General features: G+C 38.6%; 1 protein-coding gene across 2 annotated transcripts; it reads left to right on the top strand.

The window, feature by feature from the left end:
* Positions 1 to 525: 525 nt before the first annotated feature.
* pkib (protein kinase (cAMP-dependent, catalytic) inhibitor beta) lies at positions 526 to 26,488 on the top strand. Of its 2 annotated transcripts, none has more exons than XM_055055971.1 (3): positions 526 to 733; positions 23,402 to 23,553; positions 24,333 to 26,488. In XM_055055971.1, exons 2-3 carry the CDS (start codon positions 23,412 to 23,414, stop codon positions 24,413 to 24,415), a joined length of 225 nt encoding a protein of 74 aa, XP_054911946.1. In that variant the 5' UTR covers positions 526 to 733; positions 23,402 to 23,411; the 3' UTR covers positions 24,416 to 26,488. The 2 variants fall into 2 exon arrangements, with proteins under 2 accessions (XP_054911946.1, XP_054911944.1); XM_055055969.1 differs by lacking the exon at positions 526 to 733 and adding an exon at positions 16,526 to 16,654.
* The last annotated feature ends 773 nt before the right edge of the window (positions 26,489 to 27,261 follow it).

Here is a 27,261-nt window from a genome sequence, read left to right on the forward strand (position 1 = left end):
TTGTATCAGCGATACAAGCTCTGTAATTATTTAATCATCAGCAAAAATTCCCAGTATTGCACGTGCACGCTCATGGTGCATTTAAGCGCGGCTCGGAAAAAACTTGTGACCACCTAGCACTGAATCAAACAGTTGTAACGGTTGGAAAAAGTGCAGGGGAGACAGAGAATAAATGAAGCGGCCGACCAAATATTTAGTACATTCTGTTAAGAACATGATCATGCTTGTCAGACAAAAACAACTGATTTGCTGAAATCTAATATTTTAGTTTTTAAGGAAAAATAACACTTGTTTCCACTTAGGTACAATATAACACTTAAAATTAACAGAAATAAATAGTTATGATTATTTTGGATATAATTGGTATATTAAACGTGCTCCTTTTTATTTGAGTTACTGAAAAAAAAAACGTAATTATTTTTTTCCATTTGCTTTTATTTTGAAGGATCCTCCTCCTCGTGAGCGCGCTCATCTTCAAGCTCTTCTTTGTAGATAAGGCGAACCGCTGCAGAGAGAGAGAGCGCTCGAGCGTCAGTCTGGCAGTCTCCGCCGCCTCTTCCAGCGCGCGCAGGCCCATCGGAGAAGGCTTTGAGCCGCGGTGATGTGCCGCACCGGACGGACTCGCTGACACGGCGCACTTTCTCATCGCCCCCTCCCGCCGAAGATGGTGGCAGTCGGCTAATTCCAACTTCGGACTGCTTTGTTTTTTCCTTCTGCGAAGCGCACTTCATTGGTGAGTGTTTGTGTCTCGCGCCCGTATACGCGGTCACCTGTTCTGCTCCACAGGTAGGACGAGCTGGTCTCAGCCAGACACCCAGCTGCTGCATTAAATGACAGAGCCGCTACACCGAGGAGTCAGTACAGCGACTTGCCCGCACATAAAGTATCGCCTTTATTTAAAACTAACCGATAACAGAAGCTTTAACAAGAACTTCTTGTTTTGGTCAGCACGTCCGCCGTTATTAGTTGCAGGTGTGTAATGAAATGTTAACTCCAGCGGCTAACCTGTCACCTTCGTATGAGCCGCTGCTGTGTGCATCAGCTGTTCCCATTGAAATGCCACCCGGCGCCCAGCAGTGAGCCCTGGGGCAGTAGGATTATCCGCTTTGGTTTATTTAAATGTATGCTGACCATGACCTTCATCATGCACTGAAAGAAGAAATTATGCCAGAATTCATTCTTGTGTTTTTTCCCCTGTATATCACGGAAAAGTGCTGCATCTGGGAAGTCATTTACAACTTGCACCATGTTGAGTCAAACTGACTGCTTACATGTCGGGTCATAACCTCGTTTGTCTTCTTGTCCTCATCCCTGGCTCAGCATGCATGCTCCCTGCAAAGAGCCTCAAACAAGCCTGAATCTTTCTGCTTTGGTGAATGTGGAGCTAAAAATATTCCCCTCCGAATTTTACACCCAGTCAGGCTGTCTGCCTTTGTCTTGTCTCCTTGTCTGAGCAGCTTAGCAGATCATGAGTTGTGCAACGCCAGGTGTAGAGAAATGAACTCTGGGTCGGTCTTTTCATATTCATTTTAACTCCAGGGTAGTTGCTTTAATTATAATTGTTTTTTGCTATGAGGATTTAATTGATTCTGCTTAAGGGTGAATGTCAAAAACAAAACAAAATAAACACCGGCCTTTATTTATAGTATTGGTTCAGTGGCAATGTTCAGTTGCAATTTGCCTACTCATTATATTTGCTGAATTTCCGGCATCACAAATGGTGGAAGTTTAAATTCCGCCGCTTAAACTTCCGTGCATTTCTTATGAAATCATAAGAGATTTTATATCTCTTATGAAAGCCAAAGTTTCATAAGAGATATGAAACTGGATTTAAGAAGCATCAGTTCTTATGATAGTCCAGAAGGGTCAAAAAATGCAAAAGTTACAACACAACAGCAAAAGGCCGTAACTAAATATATGTTAAAATACAAGTTTTGTTAAAATGGAAGTTTTGCTAAAAAGTTTCCTACAATTTCTGTTTTAGAATAAATTCTCACCTCTCTGCACTCCTGCCCCAGGGCTTTCTTCTTTATGTTTTATCAATAATTAGGGGCTATTGCAGGTATTCTTGCATTATTTTGTTGTGAAGAGCTTCAGATAATATGTTCGTCTTCTACTTATCTCTCAATGTTTCAAAAAAAATATTTGTATACCAGTAAGGACAGTTTATACTCAACATTAAATCCCGAGTAATGCAATGTAAATGTTTTTTTGATTTTTTTAATTGTCTGACAATAAGACGATGGCATGCTCTGCTCCTAGTGTCTTCTAGCTAATCTTGCTGTCAGTGATTGCTTTGGGCTAAGAACATCTGGGTTTGTCCCTACAGAGATATCAAGATGTCGGAACATAAACAGTGTCATTCTATCAGTGGTCACAATTCTGATTTATGTATGTAAAATTAGACACACCCGTTCAAAGTACACCTGCAGGAACACATGATGCCAACAGTACATTAAAGAACAGATAGTGAGTTGCGAGTGTTCAGAGAATTTAAGCTTCCTGAAAATGTTTTTCTACTTCAGGAATAAACCTGTAGATTCAGCAGATCTGCTTCTGTCTGCTCTTCAGTGGTGACCTCCTTTTATATATTCTTGTATGTCTAAATTGGAGTTGGCTGCAACTTGTAGCAGCAGGTCAAATCTTCACCTTGATCTGCCTTGAAGACTTCTCCAGCGTTTGCTTTCTTTGTCAAACTATATTTTTTATATCAAAGATAATAAGAGTAAATACAATACGCAGTTTTCAATTATGACTTAGTTCATTAAAGGGAAAATGCTACTCAAAGCAAGTAAGATGCATAAGTAATAGCCTCCCTTCATTGAATCAGGAATTATCTTTGAATCATGTAAACAGTTGGCAAAAATGTCTTAACAAAAAATTACAATTTTAAGTTCTAACTCATTTTGTTATTTTGACAAAATAATAAAACCTCGTTTCACGTTTCTTTTCAAACTTTTTCATCTCTCTTCCTCTGTCAGCTCTGTACACCAGTGTGCCTGATCTTGTACACTATTTTGTGAACAGGCAGCTAATTGACTAACTTGAACACTGTTGCCACCTAGTGTTTGGAGGGTTGTTCATTGTTCAAGCATAAATAAACACACTAATATGAAAAAAATACTCCTGTCTCTATCAAACAGAAGAATTCCTCCACAGCAACATGCAAGTTCAATCACTATTTATTGGAAACACTTGATACTAGTTTTTAATTTTTTTTTTTAAATATTCAATTGTGGAAAAAAAAGAAGAGAAAAAAGGTTTATGTAATTAAGTGAAGTGAACCGGGGTGTTTTCTCACCTGAGGTAGACTCGGTTAGATTGGGGACCAAAATTGCAACATTTGTTTTCTTTCACACTGCACTGCGTCAAACAAACAAATAAACTTTTTCGCCTGTGGTGGTGCTACACCAAGAACCATTGAAGAAAAAGACATAAAAACCTCTGAGGAAAATGCTGATCGCAACTTCCCTCCTCCCCAAATAGAAACAAAGATGGAGTAGCATCAGATGTTAGTGGTTATAAGATTTTTCTTCTTATCTGTGGTAAAAGACCAACAGCCATTTTCCCCTCTAGCGCATTTGTGTTGATTGTATTTACCCAGAATCAAAGTTCAATTGTGTATTTACTCCTCCCCAAATAAACCGGACTGTTTAGACAGAACTAGAGTTTGATTAAAACGGATTACACAAGGCTAGTGTGAATGCACCTTAATACACTTGAATTAAGACAAAACAAACTTGCATGCTATAGGAGATTGGTTTAAGCCAGTAATTCTTGAATATTCACATAAAGTACCGTTTTCATTTTCAAACTCTTTTTACTCATGGGAAAAATGACTTGTTTTTATATTTAATGTTGGCTTTTAAAGGATTTCTTGCAGTGTAACTATTTGAGCACTTCTTTGGTCTCTAACCTCTGGGAATGTTGGGATCCTCTGCATTTTTGTGTATATAGCTCCTTTTACAATTAAAGAAATAAAAATACAATAAACATATTCTAAAAATAGATTATCTTTAGGTGCTTTCTTTAAAATGATTTAAATGATGAAGACAACGTAAAAGCAAAAAAAAAAAAAAAAACTTTTCCACATCTGTGAATGAACAAACAAGCTGTTGTAAATAGAAGCAAAGCTGGCACACATAGAACCACAGGAACAGGGAAGAGGTGATGGATATAAATGTTTATGGTCAGTCAGATTTATGGTCCCATCCAGATCCAGGTTAATATTTGGTTTTACAGATGGAGGCTGGGTCAGCCACACATCCCGCTGACTGCTGTCACTCTGGGTGAATCATGTGGCTTCCTCTCACCCTGCATCCTGCTCTTTCTGAGAAATCAGACCACATGTCACCATAAGTTACGACAGATGAGGACTGACAGAACCATGGCCTCCACAGCAGCACAAGCCAGAGTGACTGGTTGCTCAGCTGTTTTTCACCCAGCACCTCACCAGTACCTCTCATATGGTGTGTACGTACAAAGGCCAAAGGTCGCCGCTTTTGTCAGTGCCCTATCTGTAGATGTAGTTCTATCCTGCTTGGCTTTTGTTCTGGTTTAGCAGCTTATCTTCATCTGCTATCAAACAGTTTCTCATTATGGAGCAAAGAAGACCAGATAAAGTGTATTAATAGTTCTTCATATCTGAGCAGGATATACTGTAGATGTGGTTGACTAATTGAACGTCAGAGACTGATATAAAGACTGATATAAACTGTTGATCATTGATCATTGTGACGTGTGGGGAAATCATCTAGATTTGTTTATAGCTAATTCACTTTTCATACGGTAGTTATGTGGGATATTTCCCATGACTTTGTTTATGGTGATATTTTCATATCTTTGTGTTGTCATAAACACATGATCGAGTTCTTAAGTTACTAGCCTGGTAAAAAACACTCCATTGTTCTACAAGCCGCTTCGTCCAGAGGGTCTGGACCCTCAGCTATTGAGAAGTGATTGCTTTCTGGAGGGGTGGCCTCTGTTGAAATGTTAAATATTAACCAATTGCTAAAGATTGGCTGTGACGTACGTGATATGCCATACGTCTTATAAGAAGTTTACAGGTTAGGCTTACTTGTGGTAAAAGTGGAAACTACCTGCACTGTAAACAACCATCCTCCACTGCGAAGTGCCGAGGCGAACAAGGCAACTGTTAATGCTAATTCAATATTTGGAAGCGTGACGTTAACGAGTCAAAGAAAATCTAGAACAGATCAATAAATATAAATCCAAACTAATTTTGGCCAACAAAAACAGTCTGAAATCAGCTACTGACTACCGAGTGTAAATAAAATACTTAAATACACAAATACAATATACTGCTATATTTCAGCAGGACACTAGTTTTACAAGTTGCTAAAAAGTGATTCCTTCTCATGTTTTCTTAAGAACTCAAACATCATGTGGAAAACTAAGAATCTTGTTTTAATATACAAGAAAATCATTTTAAGAAATGCTCAACACCAACATCACAAGACATAAGTTGCATAAAAATCCTGCAAAAAGTAAAAGCTTGTTCTCCTGTTTCCTGCATCTCTGTGACCCTGAACCACTAAGCTTCTAGTTATTTATTTACTTTTTGGGAAGATGTCTGTTTTTCAGAAAGTTTTTTTTTTTCTTCTACTGTGGCTGATCAACTCTTATCGCCTGTGTTGAGACTTCTCCTCTGTATTATTAGCGATTGGCAAACACCTATAGGAAACTTCACCACATAGTGCCTCACACTGCACAGGTCAGGCTCAGCTATATGATGTCATTTGATTAAGGAATATAATTATTATTTTTTTCACTATTGTCTAGAAATCCAAAGTCAGCCTTCTATTACCTGAAGGACATTTCCAGGATTAGAGGACTAATGCCTCAGCAAGATATAGAGAAACTCATTCATGTATTTATCTATAGTTGCATTGGTTATTGCAACAACATATTCACAGGTCTGACTAAAAAATCTATTCTGCAGCTGCAGCAGATCCAGAACGCTGCTGGTCACGTTCTCAGTAAAACCAGGAAGATGGACCACATAACACCGGTTTGACACTGAGCTCACCACTCTGACTCTCCTCGCTCGTTTTTTCTCTCCCGTTTGTGATGCTGCATTCTTGACTGCAGTATAAGACTATGTATCATGCTGCTTTGCTTTGAACTATGTAACCCTCCATGAGAGACAGGTTTTTAGATCAAAATATTTAATGTGATTAATCCATAATGTAATATTAGCGCCTTAACGCATGCAATTAATCTAAAACGCTTATCAACTCTCTTCTCAAGGTGATAAAAGTGAGCTTTTAATTACAGGTCAGAGCGGAAACAGAAATGACAACACTAAGGTGTTTTTATTTAGAATTCTGCAACAATGACCTAACATGAATTCATGCTACTTTGATGAAGGAAACAGTCTCATCTGATCTTTAAGTGCTTATTTTTTGTTATTTGACCATATTGATGAGTAACTTATAAGAACGTAGGCCAAAGCTTCTGCTTCTGTAAACCCCTTTGCCCTTTCATTGTGACCTTTTTTTCGCTGGCTGCCATTTGGCTACAGCTGCTTTTATCTTTCCTCCATTAAAATGTGCCAGTCCATCCTTTCCCCACCTGGCTCTTAGTGGCATGAAAGACAGAATGTGTGTTACACAGAGATGCAGGGGAGGACAATAATAGCAACAGAGGACACCTTTTTCCTCTAAGAAATTGTGTTAGGCTGTTCCAACCCTGACCTTTCCACGCCCGTTTTTCCAGCAACTCAACTTGACGACAGTCAGTGTGGTTCCTTTTTCACATAACAGGCTGTCTGACCCCTCCACCACACTCCATGTGAAAAGATTGGGGTTTGTCAAAGTCGACAATTCTGCTGCCTGCTTCCACATACAGATTAGATGGAAAAAGCAATGGTTTGTTGTTCCACCATGTAAAGGACTCATTCTGCTGATTGGCAGGTGGAGAGGTTGGAAGAAGGGCACTTGCTGTTCAAACTGCGTTGGAGCAGGTATTGTCAAGCTAAAGGGGTTTATTCGAGGTAAAACGCTGCGGCTCTTTGATAACTGTTGGATATCATTTGTTAGAAATCCAAATCATTTCACCCTTATTCCTTGTTAATGTAAATATTTCAAAATTACAAAAAGAAAAGTTCTTTTTGAGGATATGTGGTAGGCGGGGTTGGTACCTACTAGAGCTGGGTGATATGGCTGAAAAACAATACAAGTACTTTTTGACAGTCGATATTGAAGATCATTGATTTGTTTTTTTTTGTTTTAAATATCCAAAATTCAAAACTGGTAACATGACTTGTTCAGTCCACCCTGATATTTTTTTCACTTTTAAGCAGTTGTGGGGAAAAACATGCATATTCACGCATACTGAGTCTATTCTATGGACCATGCATAATCTGCAGGTGTTTGAGAGTTCATACTGAAGCGTACGACTTGCTTACATTTCTTGTGAAATTCTTAATTTCCTACAATCCTAATGGATACTAGCAAGTTTAATGAGCTACTTTGGTGTCCAGCTTGTTTATTCTGCATCAGGACAGCCACTGTCTGGAAGAGACAGAAAATTCAATGTGAACACTGTTTCCTGTGCAAGTCAGTGCATCACTGAGTACGCATTATTAAAGTACACCTGAATATGTTGGGGGCAACCTGAAACTGCTGCTGCACGTTACTCAACAGGTTGTTGCCAGCTCGCCACAGAGAGACACAAGGGCAACAACAATGAACACTCACTCACTTGTCGTGTAGAATAGTTTCTTTTTTAACTCTATAAGTCCTAGACATAGTGGTGATGATCCAGCCAAATTTGTTGTAGCCTACCATAATTCCGCCACACTTTGCAATACCTGAAAAATTCCAACGGTTTCTGAAAGGGCAGACATTGTGTGGTCCAGCCAATGTCATGACAATTTCACCCCCTGCTGTCACAGGGATTAAAATTAAACTGAGGAGCACTCTTTTAATAGTCGGTAATTTGCAAAACTATCTTGTTAGATATTGAAAGTTCCAGTTGTTATGGATATATGGGCAAATAGATTTACTCACAGAACATTTCAAGAACTGAAATGTTCTTGAAATTTTATTTCTTGAAATTTTAAAATTGAAAATTATTTTAAGCAAAATATATTTTTTGCTTATCAAACTAAACAAGATATTTTTTTGCTTATTAAAAGAAGCAAGATATTTTGTTTCCTTATTAAAATAAGCAAAAAATATACAGATGGAGAAGTTAAATTTAGGACATAAAGGGTTAATTCATTTTTGACATTCCTGTGCTTGCTTTGCCTCTTACTCACACGTTTTCTAATGCGTCCTGTCCAGAAGGTTTTCCAGAAGGTTTTCAGTCAATCTCAGGACATTGTTAGGCCACTAAATTGAGTGTGAGCTGTACAACTGTAAAAGGCAAGTATGTTGCAAGTTGGTCTTTCATTTTTAATAACTTGTAGATGGTCACAAAAAGATGAATCATAAAAAAATCTAAGGAATAAATGTAGGAATGCTTGATATGTTGGTGTTTGCATCACTAGCAAACAATGTCACATATTCTAAAATACAAAAAATAAAAAAATAAGCTCCTAAGCAAAACTGGTCCAACATTAACTGATATTTATTTTCATCTTGTGCTGTTTTTGTTGCTGGAGAGACAGAAGATGGGTTGGTCATATGGTGTTTGTTTGGTCATGTGACAGAAGCATTATCAACTGCATCAGCATTTTATTTCAGAGCTCAAAGAGTGGGATACCATCTACAACATAATGTACTAAGGTCATATATTAAGTATTTGTAATTGTTCATGGCAACATAGATATGACATATAGTCCAAGTTTTCACATTTCTGCCTCCTAAAGAAAATACAGGCAAGGACCTCAGACGCTACTATAAATTAAAAGTATTTGATCGTCATGCCAATGTAGGCTTTTTCATATATTACTGAAATTTTCTAAGCACCTATTTTTATTACTATGTAAAATCAGTATCAGGAGAACTGATAGTACTATATCGAAAAGATAAAGAACAAAGACAAAACTATTAACAGTTTAAACCAAATGTTTAAACTGTTTTCCCCTCCCTATCTGAAATTAAATTAGACCAATCTTCTCTTGTTTTTGGTTGGCTGAAATCACCAAGATCATTTTTGTTTGCTGAAAACCTCAGTAATAAAAGAGAGAATATTTCATAGATCTATTTATCGTTAATGTCTTCAGAATTAGAAGCTCACATACATTTCATCAGCGAGGAACAAATTCAGGAAGCTTTCTTACACTTCTTATTTTATCTCACATCACACACTCATAAATTAAGCCCAAGACCTCGACTCTTCTGCTGACGAAGTCTGAGAGTGTGTGCATGCGTGTGTGTGCCGTCACAGAATCAACTATGTGTCAGCCGTTGCCCCATTTACCCCGACTGTGGTCGGTGTGTGCCAGAGGCTCATTTGTGGCGGCCAGCGTGCTGGGGCGGCACGTGTAGCAGGATCTCTGTCAACACCATGGTCTACTTCGCAGAGCGCCTGGGGTACAGGACGGCCTTGGCCACGCTTGTCCAAACAAACAGTTTACGTGTTGAAATATGGATGTGATGGAGGCGCACGTTATGCTGCCGTTGTCATCCATGCATTAGAAACAGCAGATTTATGCTCGGGGACCCGCTGCTGCCTCAAGGATTCTGTAATTGAAAACCTAAGAAAGCTGATAATTGGAGCTTGGACTGGAAGGCATTGGTGCAACACTTTCTTTGTTTTATTTTCGTCTTGCATTTTAATAGCAGATGTATTCAGGAAGAGAGGAGGAGGAGATGTCACCTTGGACTGAACAGCGGGATCATCAGCGTGTATGCTGCATTAGTTATTCACTTCACAGGTGTTGCTGCTGACAGATGAAGCTAACTGAGGTCAGGATGCTCAACCTGTGGTCAGGAAGTGCAGTTTATTTAAAAAAAAAATAAAAACATGATCTGTCATTATGCTGCAATCAACAATTCATTCCAGTTTCACTTTTATTTGTCATGCTAAGTTAACATAATTGTAAACTGATTACTGACTAAAACAGTAAGTTACGATTTAGCAAACATTTACTGTGTGCAGGATCCCGTGTGAGCAGAAAGGCCTGACTTTTATAATTTCATGTCTTGGTCTCTCAGGGATTTTGAAATGAAAGCTCCAGACTAAATGGTTGATGGCAGATATGAAGAAAAATGGAGGACTGTGTATACATTATTTTATGATATTTCCTATATATTTTACCGTTAAGCTGACATCTAGCACCATTTGTTTAGCTTCTGTATTTCGCGTGATCCTAAACACATAAAACAACCTGTTTACAGAAAGATTGATCATTTCAACCTTTATGATTTTTAGTGTGTGTTAAGCAACCTTGGCTGATTCACTGCACACAGCAAAGGCTGAGGTCTCTGTCAACAGCTAAAACACAAAGCTTCAGGAGTCTTAAAAAATGTACTACCCAACAATTTTTTTTCTCCTTGTTTTACATTAAATGTGGTTTAAACAGATTAATATTTCCTTGTTCACACCATTAAAACCAGTTTAATTTACAGTCACAGTTTGGCCATATAAACTAGAATTCAGAATTGATCTATTCTGTTTTAACCCCATCATTTTCATAATGTCACTTGCATAAGGTAACGACATCTGTGATTTTATTTCAGCTATACTTGATGCCACAATGGTCAGAGAGCAAAGTTGAGTTGACATCGCTCTAAATCAGATTCCAGCTGTTTAGACAGGAAGATACTATTCCTTCAATTATTACTGTTAAAACAAGGACAAAGGCACGTAGGAAATTATAAAGTGACGTGGAATGTATAGATTATCAATAACTGGTCCCTGTGGATACAAATGGAAAACAATCTTAACACAGTCAGATACAAAAACACAGCAGTCACCTCTCTTACCTTTGAGGGAAAGGTTCTTGGCTGTTTTTTGTGTAATGAAGCTAAAGTTTGTTCTTATAGTTTCACAGTTTAGATCTTACCGTAAAACAAAACACACCTTAATGTCTAAGAGTTGTTCTCAGTTCAGTTTGAATTTTGTCATATAAATAAAAAAAAAAAAGGCTAAAAAATTGACCTTCAAAAATGACATCACAAATTTTGCTGTCTGACTGTTGTGCTGCTGCTCCATCTCAGTGGCTTATAAGGATGCACTGCCTGAGGTAAGTGCTGCTTTGATAGTGGATTTTACATAATTTGATCCAGGGTTGGGCATTAATTGCATCATCTATGATTTATAACAAAACATTTCTCATCTTGATAGAAATTTTGATTTACAATAATACAGTCAGTGTTGTTTGTAAATGTATTTTCTTTACTACTTGTTCCCCATCAAGAAGTATTGTTGATGAGGAACGACACTATTTGTTTGATTATATCCGAAAATATAATTAAATGCAGTTACAGTGTGCAGTTTGGTGCTGTCACTCTCACTTCTTTAAGTGAGTTGATTCAGATAATAATTTCACTGCTCTGATGCAATCATAGAGTGAAATATTTTAATATTTTAGTGTTGACAGGACCAAAGTGAAGTTTGGAACCTCAATCCCAATATGCATGCACTGTGCAACAGTAGCTGATGTCACACAAAATATATTTAGTTTCCTTATGCTTACGTTCAAATTGTAAAAAGTATTTTTAGACATGTAGCAACAAATCACTTACATTAAGGTTGCTTTTAAATGTGTTTAGCTTTCATGCAGCTGTAAATATTCACAGGAAATACATACCCATGAATTATGTATTAATTATTTTTGTTTAATCAACTTTGGATCCAAAATCAAGTGAAGACAAGTTGTGGTAACATTTCATTTGCCTTTTAGGGAAATGGGACACTGTGTAGTCTGTGTCAGATAACTCGAACCATAAATTGCTCACAATGTTTGCTGAAAAAGGAACACCAACTGGTGTAAAACTGCAACACTTAGTAGACTCAGCTCCCAAATTCTTGAAAAATGTGCTTAAAAAGAAGATATTATGTAATACAATGTTTTATACCCGTTTTTAGAGTGCTCTCTTGACATTAGTGTCAGTCTAAATACAATTCAAAGAATCTTAGGATTTTACTTTATCCGTGTTGCAGAGTAAAAGTCCAAAGTTCTATGAAAAAGTTTCAGATTCAGTGTAGAAATCTTGTTTAGCAAAATCAGTGCAGCTTCCTGAAAGGTCCACACACTGATCAAACTCAACAGGTAGTGATTGGTATTAAAGGCCACCTTCCATATTTGTGTTTCCTCTCTCTAATTAGACTCGGTAATCAATGCCACACAAGCAGGAAATTTTGTGGGGTCAGGACGGGACTCTAATTCTCCCATTTGACCTTTTCCAGACAGGAGCAGTATCTGTGAAGTCATTTATAACCGGAGCTCTTTTAGAACAAGATGCTTAAAAAAAAGAGGCGTACATTTTCTAACTGTGTGTTGCTGCTTGTCCTGTCCTGTTCTGTCTCGCTCTTGCTGGAGCCGCTGCCAGTGCTGCTCACCTGCCTTTGTTTCCAGCTTTCTGTTGAGTGTGCTAATTGCTGTGAACGGCTGAGTGCTCTGTTGTTTGGATTTGACCCTTATGAAAAGCTGCTCAATCTGTTCCACATTTGAAGGCGCTTGGCTGTTTGTGTGCCTCTTCTCGTTTAATGGTTTGTTGTCATTACTGCATATTAAACTCATTGCAGCGAGGGTCAGCGAGCTTTTAGGCTTTAATGGAGATTAATAAGAATAGGAAAAACTTACTGGGATTAATAATCAGCAGCTTTGCATGCTATTCTCGTCTGTCTTAATTTTTAGAAGTTTGAACTTGTTTGTTTTTTGCAACAGGAATTCTCAATGATCTGTTGGAGTAATTGTAGACTCGCTTTGATTTGGAAGCAAAATTGCATTTTGTTCCATTTCCAGCTGCTGTGGTTCTCTTTCTCTCTGCACTGTGTCAAAGCAACCAAACCCTTGGAAAAACCTGTTCACCTCCTGCCCTGTGGGGGCGCTGCGCCAAGAACCACAGAAGATAACGACACAAAAGAGCAACTTCTTTCATTACCAAATGTAAACAAATGGATTTGTATCAGATTTTAGCAGTTGTTAGATTTCTATTTTGTGTTTGGTAAAAGACCACTCATTCGTTTTGGTTGTAATTACCCAGAATACCCTGCACTTCTTCTTCTTCTGGATGATTATGACTCAAAACTGTGAAAATCCAATATCCAGTTTTTCATAAAAAGAAAATGAATGTTTTTCTTATGGCTGTATGATAGAATTTTAAGCAGTAATATTCCGTCTTAAAGAATTTTAGAAATGCATTTCAGCCAGTGAAATTTATTGTTGACAAATGGATTCAAATTTTTGGAATATTTTTGTCAGCAGTTACTACATTCCAATTCTTGAGTACAAAAATATTTTACAAATTGATAATGGGCTATCATTGTATTCCTAAAGAATATGAAAATAAATCTCAATGTTTTCAGTGCAGAAACGCCAATCTACTCAGAAGTGTATGTACAGACTATGCAGCACATGCATGGAATATCTGGTCAGGTACCACGCATTCTCCTTCCACTCAACTTTCCATTGAGAAACTTGACAGCCAACTTCTTTAGTAACTGTTTCCGCCTTGCTTTTCTGGTAGAGAGTGTCAATTTGTTTTAATTACAGCTTTTGCTTTTTAAACTGAGGTACAATATTGTTAGATGTCTTGTGTATCTACCATTGAGTTGTCCCGAATCATTCTTGTCTAGTTAATACTTAGATCCTGCAAGTCTTTTCCTATTGAGCTGTATAATAGCGGTGATTATGTTGTCTGGAGCCAATCTTGAGGCGGCAGACCTCGAAATGTCTCTGAAAACATTTTGTCCCCCAAAAGCCAAAGAATCTAGATGGCTTGGATGTTACTGTGGCTTCTCAAACATTAAAGGAGGAGAAAAGGCTGTGATCACTCCCTCTAATTATATCAGATTCGCCTCTCTGGTCCTTCATCACACTCTACAGAGAGAGAAAAAGATTTTTTCCATTTCCTTTTTAACTAGTCACTAATGTCTTAGTTGAACTTTACCTTCCCACACATATGCAGGACCCTCTGTTCTTTTTATTTCTTAAATTTCTCGTTCGTCTACTGCACACATTACATGCCTTTTTATCATCCATCCTACATCAGTTATGTTTTGAACTGATTTAAATAACCATAACATAATTCCTCAAAATGATCAGGTTTGTCTGCGTTGCTCCTATGTTTTACTGCCGACCTCTTTCTCCCCGGACATGAAACGACTGTCTCTGAGAAAGTCTTCCACTGCAAGCTGAGAAAATAACAATATAAATGCCACAGAAAATAGTCTTCTTCCAATGTTGGCTCCCCTCCTCCACTATTTAACTGTCTTTGTACCAACGGTGCTGTTTCCATGGCAGCTAGAGCATGTTGAGCTTTAGGATAACAGTGAAAAAAGTGGGGAGAAGGATGGGGAGTGATCACTGGCTAAGAGGGACTAAAAATAGTGAAGCACCTAATCCAGGCCATTATTTATTCATTCGAAACTTCTCATGTCTGTGTAAACATTTCTTGTGCAGTTCCCTGCCGAGTTAGCTGCCAGTCTTCCTGCCTCAGCCCTCTTGGTCTTAGTGGCTATCGCCCCGGCTACAGAAGGGCCGGGAGCCGCTCTCATCGTTGTTCTCAGCAACGGAGACAAGACATTGTCAACAGTCACTGTTTCGGTCAGAAATGAGTAACTGTTACCAGACAAAGTTTTGATTTGTAGGAAAATACATGCACTGTAGAGTTAAGCTACTGGTTAAATGCAGAAAAAAAAAAACTGAGCTAGTCTAATTTGAGCGTCGCAGGGAACGATAGCCTCAGTGGTCTGGAACTATCACTCTGTGGGTGTTAGATTGATGAGCAGCAGAAGAGAGGTCAGCCTCGGGCGGCAGGCAGAGCCGGGCTGTTTGATTCCTGGAACTGATGGCTAACATTGCTCCCGGTTTCTCCCAGCTGCAGCTAATTAGCAGAACCACGGACCAGTAAGGATGTCATATTCAAGAAGAGACTGAGGGATGTCAAAATATCAAAGTGATGTACATGATATGACATTTTTCTTACCCTCCTTTAGCTTGGTAAATGAACATTGATTTGAAAATAAAAAATGTAAAAAAAATTTCAAACTGCAGATGTTTGAAGGAAACATCTGCAGTCAGAGTTTCTTTCAAAGCTGCAGCAATACAGACTGCTACAGAAGATCTTTCCTGCCCACAGCCATCACCTGCTGTAACTCTTTGAAGAATCTTGATTTGATGAGTTACAGCAACATTTCACTTCCCCTTAAAAATAAGGTATTTTTAAACTGAATTGAGCAGAAAATATAATTCAAAAAAGTTACTTACAATGAAGCGTAGCAAAATGTGCCATGTTACAAATCAGATAACTTATTTATTTTGCTGTTATCTAATGATAGCTACATCAATAAAGATGATAATTTTGGTCTACTATTCATTTATAACCATGTTTTTGTGCTGGGATTTGAACCATTTCATGGCTGCACATTGCTTTGAGCTCTACATTTAAAGCTTCACTCCACAAACAGAAACACAGAAACTGTTTCTTGTTCTGATAGTTTGTGTTTGATATTGATGTACAAGATATTATCTTGAATTTTTAAAAAATGTTCAAACAACATTATCTCATAGTTACTTTGCACCATAATGTACCCATGTTTAGTTTCTAGAATAAGTTAAGTAACAGATTAAAAGAAATAATATGATTCTGCTCCAAAGACTGGAGATATGACTTGGACTCATAATCTGAGGGTGGAGTCATATATAAAATCTTCATTTCCTGTAATCTGGAGTGAAAGCATGCTGGTATGTGAGGCACAGACTGCAGTCTGACAGCTGCATATTTTTCTGTGAAAGCTTTAGTTCAATAATTAGAACAATTATTGATAATGATTAATAACAATATATTAATGTTGATGATAGTGATCATTCAGATGTCTTTCCAACTGTATTATACCAGGTAATTTCAGTGTAAACAAAATTTCTGACATTCTCCCACTGCTAAGCCATCTGTTTCAGTACAAATTCACTTTCAGCCTATCACAATAAAAGCACTTTATGTTATGTTCATGCTGAAAATTGGCATTATTCTCCACACTGTACATCATTCATACTGTCATTTAAATATTTTTTACAATTATTTTTATAAATTGTTTACTGTTTAGACTTGTCAACAAACACTCTTATTATCCTGTCACAATATTATCTGCATTGTGTTTTTCAGGGATATAAAGATCCCTGAAAGCAGTTTCACCCCTACATTCTTGCAGCAGAGTTTTAAAACATGGAATTCTGTGTTCCATGGATTTTGCCATTGAGAAATGTAGTATGCACCACATATTTGGCACTGCTGTGAAAATTAATGTAGTAACTATGGCTGGTGATAAAACAATAACGATATCTATCGTCTGATCAATATCAGCCCCTCACAGCCCAGCTAAGAAACGTTGGTGCCATCAACTGAGTCGCTCAGTCTTTGGTTACCTAGCAACAAGTTGTTGGGGAACAAGGTTAGCAGTTCCATGTAGCCTCCAACATACCGGGGTGTCCTGCACTCCTCGAAGGTCTGCGGGTTCTCGAGGCGGGCTCAATGCAGACCCAAAATGGACGTCCACCAGACAAGTCTGAAGAAAGGTAAATTTTCATGTGGCGCAGGAAACGGCAAACACTGCGAACTGTTATGTTGCAACACCGAGCTGATTAATGTTGAGAATCAGCACAACCAGTCACAAGAACACACAGCGTGACTGCTGCTCAGAACTAACAGGTGAGCAGTGGCTGGCCTGGTTTAGAAGAGACAGGGCTGGGTTCCTAACTCCTCAAACTAGTTAATATCCATTTGGATTGTGGGAAATGAAGGACTTTGTCAAGAGAAATATTGTCAATCAGTACACAATCTCAGACGTCCACAGACGGTTTGAGTTCCACAGAATAGAGGCAGTCTCTCTGAGTATGTGGGAACAGTTTCTTGATTTGATATCGTGCCCCATAACTAGACATGTACCAATCCAATATTAATATCTATATTGGTTCTGATATTGAATTCCAGTCTGCATATGGGTCGGGATGTTCTCGATCCATAAGGGCAGATGTATTCAAACTAATTCTATGCCTTGTGCTCTGAGTGATGTCATGCTTTATCATTTATTTTATGTTGGCTGTTTTACTCCTAATTGCACTCGCTGAACAAATTAATGTTGTGTTGTTGTTATATGTTTGACCAAGCTAGTGAAGCTATTAGTGCATTTAAATTTGCTGCAGAGTTATCAGGTAATTTTGTAATTCAGTACATTTATGTCTGTTTCAAAATAAGAACTGTTTTAAATCATTTCAGCTCTTTTTCTGTATTGGATCGGTATTGAATGATACTAATCTTCAGGTATCGGTAACAGAAGTGAAAATAGGGGATGGCGTTCGTACTTATAAATGCTGAAAAATAAAAACGATCGTGGTGGCATAAAAGAAGAAAATGAGCACAAACATTCAAGAGGAAATTGTGCATAAAAGAGGAAAACCCCAGAGGAGCTGGTTTGACTCATAAAATATAAACCCTTTTTTGTAAGGGTTCGCTGATTATTCGCTGATTATATATATTTAATGTTACATTTAATAAAATAACAATAGCTGTTGATGTCTGCAGAGCATCATAAGCAAGCAAAGTCATAAAAATACAGAACGACTCTCTAACTGAGCGTCCAGTCCTACTGTTCAGGGTAAAAAGCCGTTCAAAAGAGTCAGACTGTAAGCTGAAGATGATTACAAATACAACATGTTAGATGGTGGAGTTTTTTTAGCCCAAAGAAAGCTGGATGTGAAAAAGTATTTTATTTTAGGTGTTTAAAAATACAGGACGCAGTTAGACAGCATAACTTGGGTCTGTTAAACTCATGTACAATGGCAATACTTTCAAAATCTGGAATAAATACAAATATTGTCAATCAATTTAGCGGCTGTAGAAAAACTAATTACTGCTATGCTAACTGATTTGGAACATGGATTTTGCAGCCCTTCTTCTTGGTTTAGTCTTAAATACAGCACTGTTTCTTCTGCAATCACTCGAGGAGATGAGACTGAAGAAAACATGTAATTTATTCTGACATGACGACTGATTATATAATGGAGATGACATTTTCCAGGATCCTGCTGTATGCATTTGATTCACAGCTGGTTAAATCCACCAAAGCCTGATCAGAAGCAACCACGTGTTAGTTTCTGCATTTGGTTTTGGTACTGATCACAGATTATTGATCAACCTACATACAAATCAGTTTTTTTTTTTTTCTTTATCAACCAGTTACTGACCACAGAAATTTGGGATTAGGCACTTGCTGTCTAATACTTAATTGAAACCTGGTTTATGTTCATCATCACCGGTAACTTGGAGTGTAATACAATAAAATGCTACATATCATTAGTATTATGATACGTAGGCCTCTAGAGTAAAATCATCCATGGCCTTGTTCTTCGGGTCATGACTGAAAGCTATGAGGGTAGGAACGTAGATCCAATGTTAAATCGAGAGCTTCTCCTTTTGACTCTGCTCTCTTCACCATGACAGAACTGTACAGCTCCTGCTTCACTGCACATGCTGCTCCAATCTACCTATTAATCTACCGCTCCATTTGCCTTCATTCATGAACTCAAGATGCTTAAATTCCTTGCACTTGTGGCAGGACGTCTTCCCTGACCTGGAGAAGGTGCTCTACCCCTTTCCGGCTCAAGACCATGTCCTGGGATTTGGAGGTACTGATCCTCGTCAGTTCACACTTAGCTGTGAACCGTTCCAGTGAAAGTTGTAGATTACAATCTGATGAAGCAAACAGAACCACAATAGCAGCAAAGAATAGAGACACAATTCTGAGGCCACCAAAATGGATCCCCTCAACACTTTGGCTGTACCTAGAATTTGGTTATAGACATAATCTGAGACTGAGAGCAACCGTGGTAGAGTCCAACTCTCACTTTAAACCAGCCAAACTTACGATGTGGACTAACTTCTGACACCGCTCATACAAGGGCCTAACAGCCCTGATATTATATATTGATATGTATTGTGAAGTGCACAATTCAGAGACTTGAAAATAATTCCACTGGTGTTATTGTAGTTTTCAACAAAAAACCTTTGGGAACCACTGATCTAAGACAACACAAGTGAAGTAAAGATGTCTTGTATTGTATTCGTGTTTTATCAGTCCCGTTCCATCCTCTTTGTTAGGGGAGATGGGCTCATGCTATGAATGGATGAAGTTCCTTCGCTCTCCAGACTCCAAAAGCACCAAGATGTTAGGGTTGGGTGCTGAATGCAGAAGATATACAGCTCTAAGCATCATTCTTTTTGAAGTTGCCGTTTTATTTTTGGTTCCCCTGTGGGTGAAGCTGAAATCTTTGATTTTCTGTCAGTGAAAGTGTAAACAAAGAAAAGTTTGCCTGATCTGGGTTTTGAAAGATACAGCAAGGCGTCTACTCCAAGTTGAGAGAACTAGGCTCATTCGGTATCGTTGGTTTTTGAAGCAGTACTTCTAACATTTCATAGGTTAGAGGGAGTATGCAAAAGACTTGCTCTGTTTTACCAATCATTGCAATTGGCCTCAATCCCAGTTACACTGCTGGAACCTTCAACCTCATACTAAACCTTCCCATTTCAAAATGGCCCCCACTGTAGGACTCCTGAGTAGTGGCCACCTAGCCAACCAAAGGCCTCTCTGTATAGTGGCTTTTATTGCCAGATGACCACATTTCCAATAAAATGAAGCCCCAGAGGGTGGTGGTCAGGTCTAAATCTTGAGTATAATCATGACTATTGCTAATTTTGTCTATTTCTACACAATGAAGAAATACTAAGTCTCACAGAATATCTGTTCACATTAAAACAGTTTATCTTTTGAGAGACTCTCTTAAACTCCAGCAATAGAAAGCTTTCAGTGCACTACATCGTTGCATAACATACCTTGAGTCTAGTCATGTCACTGGGATAGGAAGGACTTTGTAGTATGTGGGTCAATTTATTTGACAAGATAATCCCCTCGAACCTGTTGTTGGATTACAATCTAAAATAAACCTGTTCACATGATAGGACAGTGCCTGTTTAATGTTTAATCCTCCAGCTTAATGAAAGTTACCAGATGTTCTAATTAGAGCAAGACCAGCCATGGTTTTCCCAAGGCTTATGCTGCTAAATATAACAGGCTTGAGGCTGCTAAGATGGTACTGTTGTTCAGTTCCTATGGCAACAGTTTATAGCAAGATAAACAGTTGACCCGTCGGCCATAGCTGCATTTTTGCAGTCTTAAAGTTGAAATGTAGAAAAAAGATCCATCACATTGCAGATTTTGGGACCCAATGAATTGCTAGGACTATGGACTAGAGCTGCCAGTGAACAGCTAAAATTCACAAGTGCTTTGGACCCCTCTAAAACACTTCCAAAATCTGCAAAATTTAAACTGCTAATAGATGGCGTCCACTGTAGCAGCTTTTTTTTGTATGGACTTGATGCTTAATAATGCTTGATACTAGCCAAAGTTACCTTTAAGAGACAGACTGGTGCTTTTCACCGGTAGGTAATCAGTTTGATGAGCCAGCCTTACCAAAGCTTGAGAAAAGGATCCAACTCAATTTCACACCCTTTCATTCAGCAGAAAGAGCAGATTCAGTGCTTGAGTTGATAGGGAAATTTGAAATAACATTAATTCTTTGACCACCCACAACACTCTACTACTGATGGACCAAAAATAGATGAGTAGTCAGAGACTGGAGAGCACTTCATTCCAGACCTGAATGGAGTGGTAATCAAGGAGAGGGCATGGCCTCTGTATGTTTCTGTTAACCCATGTTGTTGAGTAATCGAGATTGTTTTGGTCTACATATAAACTGGGTTTTCAACAGAATGGAGCTAATTTATTAATAAGCGTTTAAGTAAATGAGGAAAGAGACAAACATGCATTTATTTTGGAGTCAAAAGTTAAGATTAGAAATAAACTCTGGCATACTGTGTGTATTCTGTTGGCTTTGAATTGTGAGCAAATGTTCCAATGCCTACATTTCTTGTGACAAATTCCTTCATTTCCCACAATCGATGCTAGTTTATTGACCTAGTTGGGGCTCAGGCCCAGTTTCTGCTCCACCAGGGCAGCAACTGCACATCCATCATCTCTGCACAGAGACGTGATTGGTTGTGGAACATGAAACTGCTGCTGCACATGTTACACAACCAGATGTTGTGCAACATTGTACATGTTAGCTAACCAAAGAGCAGGTGAATTGCTAAGCCACCAACCAGCTTAACTGGTCATAAGGTGTTGAGCCTTTCCTCTGCCTACCTCACACTCCTGGAATGCCATGTGCTTCTGGACTCCAGTGAAATTATCAAAATTTTATCAGACACATTTTCTATTAATATTAATATTTCACCACCTAAAATATTGTTTTACATTAGCCTTTTTATAGTGCAAGTTCTTTGAGTTTTTAATGCAAGTAAACAGAAATTCTGGGGGAAGTCATTCCGCTCTGCTTTAGGTTAGCATCCTGTGACCATTTGTGTTTTTCATGGACTTCAAGATTGCTTGTGTGAAGAAAATGTGTGAGCTCATGGTTGTAAAAACACATAAACTCATAGTGTTTATTTGTTTTAGAAGTAAAATTAGTTTTTCCCACAGAATGATGTAGTTATTTAAACACGAGCGACGCAACAAAAGACAGTGATGGGAGAAATGAAAAGTGTGATAGCAGAAAACGGATTTGAGTCGCGTTTACCTGCCAGTGGTCCTTTTTTTTTTTCTGTATTGTTGCCATAGCAACAGCAGATTCTTGTGTTAGTGTGTGCTCCTCTGGGCTCCAGTGTGAGCGTGTTTGAGACAGGGGATGTAATTCTGCCTGTCACCAGAGCAGCCCAGAGCCGACTTCTCAACTGCTGGTTGCCAAGAGACCAGACAGACACATCCTCCGCCTCTTCAATGAGAAACCCTTTTTCACTAGATTCCTAAAACCTCCAACACACTAAGATTTTCTTTATTTTCGGGAAAATTTCTACATGAGTACGTCTATTTGAATCTCATGAAATAGGGACCACGTCAGAGACCTTGTATACGACATGAAAGGAATGAGCTCTGCTCACTAGATCATGTAAAATGTACTTTAAATAAACTTTTTCACAGTCGTATTAATCCTTAGGTCTTTTTGTTTTTAAATTGCATAACTATAGGAACATAATAAATAGGCATATGTCATCTTTCCCACTGTGTCAGCCTGTTATAGCTCTGGCTAATGTGAATGATAATTGTTGAACACAGTTGGCTCTTATGCTGTTAATAGAGAACTACTGTTCTAGCTGCTGATATGAATTGGTTAAGTGCCATTTGTACTGTAAAAGAGTTGAGCCCCAAATTATTCAGACCTCTGACAAATTTTGGATTTTGATGCAAGACGTTTGTCTTTGATACATGTGTGTATCAAAATATAATAAAATATGCAACATAAGTTCTGTTTTGTTTTTTGTTTTTTAAATGTGATTTTATTTACATTTTATTCAAAATGTTTTGAATCAACTGGAAATTCCTTTTTAATATTACAATTACAGAACCACCTTATGTGTGTTTCCATTAATTATCTTTGAGACTGGAACACCAGCTTACCATCACCCTAATCTTTAGCTCCCTCCACAGATTCATCACATTCACACTGGGATTGTGTTTGGTCTACTTAAAAAAAAGTAAACGAGTCAGAAGAAACAACTTTAGATTTCAGCTAAAAGATTTTTTGAAACTTCAATCCTGCAGGTGTGTGGATACTGTTGTTTAATTTACATTGACATATATAACAGGATTGGACAGTGCCTATAAGACGAGGTTCACTTGCAGGCGCTATTACTATACATTCTGTTTCAAAAATGGTTGCAACACTGTTAATTTTCGTCCCATTTCTATAAAATATATCTTAATTTAAAACTGAGAAAATTGTGGACGTTTTGATATGTGAAATACATGTTCTTCTACCTGGACATAAATCTATAAACATATTGGTTTCTGTCAGTTCTGTCAAGATGCAAGAGAAGACCGAACAAATTTCACCTTTATATAAGGCAATTAATTAAATTTTACATAACTGCCGCTGTAGGATATACTTTATTAGTCTACAGGCAGGATATGCACTTTGTTACTACAGAAGGTGGAAAGTACAGAATATGAGCAGCAGAAATGCAAAACGAGAATAAAATCTTCAATTATTTCTTACATGCAGACAGTTCACAACATTTTCATCTAAAAACTGTTTATGTAATTTATTAGTCATTTAGCTTTTATTTTGCAAAAAATCAGTGCTGCTTGCTTTTCAAATGAGAATCTTTGCTGTGGTGTAACATTGCACTGTGTGTTTCTGTTTTCCGTCCAGTAAGCCTGTGATGACGGAGGTGGAGCCTGTATTGGACTTTGCCTCCTCGGGGCGATCTGGGAGGAGAAATGCTCTTCCGGACATCCTCGGATCTCCAGCAGGCGTGAACCCCGGCGACCTGCCTCTGAAACTGGCCGAGCTCTCTCTCGAAGGTTTAAGAACTTTCTCTTGTTTTCCATGTTTATTTTCTTCAAATAAACTGTAAGACATTCTGCAGATTTTTAAATTTTTTTCATTTTAATAATCTCCTCCTAACGAATCCTAATGACTGGCACCGGTCCTGTATACCCTTCATAGATGACGACCACATAATATCATGTACTCTTAAAAAAACCTCTTTGGACCTTTGGAAGAAAAGCAAGCCCACAGCATCACAACTGCACCACCCTACTTTACAGTGGCTGTGAGGTCCTTTTCTACTCATCTTCTGTTTTAATCCAGCAGGAATATTTATTAGAGAAAAACTCTTAATTCTCAACTGGCTAAAGAAGATATTACTCCAGCATGGTGTGCAGAAAGTGTCTGATTGTTGCTATGGAGATTTAAAGACCCCAAGATACCAATTTTTGCTGTAGTTTTGAGTCTCCATGCTCTCTGTGTGTGGTGACAAAATAAACCTGGACGCTTCTCCAGCCCAGGGGTGAGTGACTAAACGTAGTGGGAAATGGTGTCATATTTGTACCCCAAGAAAACAGAAACTCTAATTATAAGTTCATAGTAACCCTGATCAGTTCAATAAAGTCAGAGAATTATTTCCATTCAATTGATTTTCTGAGAGCGACCAGCTGTCTAGCTACCATTAACTTTGGTAAGATGTCTGTTTCTTGTCATGTATTATTAACAGTGCTCATGTTAATGCACACGTTAACACTGGAATTTGTCAGGTATCTGTGTTTTTGCTCCTTAAGTCCAGTTTTCACTGTGTTTGCAGATGGCCCTGGAGGAGCTCAGTCACCCACAGCGGAGGAGACCCCTGCGCCACCGGAGGGCTCGGAGGAGAAAACCGGATCATAGACGCTTGTTCATTAACCTTCCTGAGGACGATGCATAGGTCAGCTGAGTGGAGCGAGGTGAGGAGCGACCTGTGGAACAACAAGCGACGATCCGCGGAGTGTTTGCCTGAGTTGTGGCGCAGCAGAACCACAGGGGGGGAGGGAGACAGAGAGACTCCTAAAAGGACCGACGCCCGAAGCTTTTTGCTGGTTAAGACTTCGCACTATCTGAAAAGGTTCAGATGACACTCGGCTGGTGTTTGTCTGTTCAAAGATGACTCGTACAAACCGCTGAGAACACAACACGGAGAATCAAAGAGACAGTAAAAACTTTCACACTGTACAGGACTATTTTTGTATGATTTATTTAAAACTAAGGAACTTGTTGCTGTAATTTCTCCTGATTTGCTAATTTTGTTTTGTCATTCTATGTGTTTTTCCAGCTTTCACAGGATTTGGAGTGTGACAGATTTGAAGCTTTTTCACCCATATGAATACAACCTGATGGTAACTAACCAGAGTGAAAAAAGGAACTCTTTGGTTGTTTCGCACAGATATGCTGTAACGTTTAGGGTATTTTCACACCTAATAGTCCTGTAGACTCGGTTCGGTTGGGGCCCGATACTGCAACATTGGTTTCATTTTTAGGTGCTGTACTTCTCTTTCACACAGCACTGTGTAAAACAAATCAAATACTTTGAACAACCTGTTCCACTCCTCGCCTGTGAGGGCGCTGCACCAAGAACAACTGAAGGAAATGACACAAAACCCTCTGAGTGCAGCTTCCTTCTTCAGGAAAGGTAAACATAAATGGAGTGGCATCAGATTCTACCAATTGTGGAATTTCTCTTTTGTCTTTGTATAAGACCATGAGCCATTTCTCCTGTTAGCGCTACACTCATGCGTTTCTTTTGGTTGTATTTACCCAAAATACAACCAAAAAAAATGGACTGTAGTCCACTTCCTGTCTCTGGTCCGCTTGGCTCTTGCACCAGAACCCACTCCCAAGTTTTTTCTAGGCAGACCAGAGTTCACTTTTTAGTTTGGTTACACATTCACACAGCCCTAACGGAACTATAGTTGGATTAAAGAGGACTGAACATTACTGGTGTGAATGCACCCTAAATGGGGATAATCTGCTGTATGTATTCAGATCTGACGCTGAGCTGCAATTGTACAGTTTCTACCTGTTTGACTGTTTCAAGTCAGAAACAGTTTAGCTGACCATGCAATGAGGTGTGAGTGCTTTTGGAGGGGGGTCCAGCATGGTTCCACATCTTGAGACATTCCTCTAGAGAACAGTGTTCTACTGCCACTGATGGCCCAAACTCTTTTATAACAGTGCTGATATAATAGTTATTTCAAATTTCTTCAGAATTTTGATGAAGTCTGCTGTATTTTCCAAATGTATAAAAGTTTGTGCCTAGTGGCAACTTCGTTGTAAAGTACTGTTATCTAATGACTTTGGGCTACTGATATTTCCTCAGATTTAATTGGCGGTCCATGTTTACTACTGTGGGATGTGTGGACCTGTTCTGTGTTAGCTGTTTCTTCATCCCGACTCTGGCATATGCCCATTGCAAACAATGCGTTTTCCCTGCAGGGAGAGCGCAGGCCGTCTGCCTCTCCAACCCGAGGAAAGTCTGTTCGCGGTTATCAACACATGAGCGCGAGCTGTGAATTTGCCGCGGGACTGAGCGCCACACACAGACACAGAGTCCCGTCTCGTCAGCCAGCAGATAGGCTACTGTATATAAACCCAGCTGTAGTGTAACATGTCATACGTCGCTGCGTGTGTGTTTACCAGACGTTGACCATAAAGAAACGCTGTTGTGTAATTGTGTCTATCGGGGCGTGTGTCGCCAGTGGGTGTGTGTGTGTCTGAGTGGACGCTAACTCACCAATGCAACAAGTTGAACCCCGTGCTCTCATTCAGATGCTGAGTTCCCACTGAGATGGTTTCCACTGGAACCGTCCCAAGGAACCAGACTTGTATGTTCGTTGGTGCATATGTCTGACTTAGCTGGGCTGAATCCATAATGTTGATTCTATCTGGTGGTGAAAATTGCCATAATAAACCCACAGGCTTTATGTATTCCTTTGTGTGTGTAATATCATTTCTCTGGAGGGATTTTGTTTTTTCCTTTCTTTGCTTTTACTGATCCAGATTCGAAAATTCTATATTTACTTTCCCCAAAGGGGAATTAACTCCTGTCATTGAAGTGTCTTTAGAGAGTCGTGGATGCTGATGTGGGCAAGAAGGCTCTCCAGTAGCAGTCAGTCTTCCAACGAATTTGAATAAGCCTCTGACTATTGGACATTGAATTCTCTCAGTAAATGATAAATGAGAATATTGTTTTGAGGCCATTTACAGTAAATATGTTAATAATCAAGTTAAATGTATTTGCACGGCTCATTTCAGCAATGTGTTTTAATGAACAATTTCATAAATGATTAATGGAATTATAATGCCAGTTTGTCCTCTCAAAGACAAACTTTAATTTTGTAAAGAGATAACGCTGAACTGGGAGATATTTTAAATATCCAGATAAATTAAATGACAATATGGGATATGGAGAAACTTCTCAAAAAATAAAACTAAGTAAGGATGTTGATGTCAAGTTTGGACATAATTACAACTACTTCAGTCTGATGCTCCAGTTAGGGAAATTTTCTATAGATCAGGGAAAGTCCTCCAGATCTCTCTCCAACTTCTAGGTTTTCTCAGTTAAGTTGACTCAAACAAGAAAGTGGAATTCACCTTCCTGCACTTTCAAATTTTATTTTGGAACGACCCTGAATGACAAGAACCGTGCCTTTAGTTGTCAAAAAAAAAGTTTCATTTGCTACATTTTCTTTGTAGAATAT

The sequence above is a fragment of the Poeciliopsis prolifica genome, unplaced genomic scaffold (assembly GCF_027474105.1).
Source record: "Poeciliopsis prolifica strain line A6 unplaced genomic scaffold, Auburn_PproV2 SCAFFOLD043, whole genome shotgun sequence".
Lineage (NCBI taxonomy): Eukaryota > Metazoa > Chordata > Actinopteri > Cyprinodontiformes > Poeciliidae > Poeciliopsis > Poeciliopsis prolifica.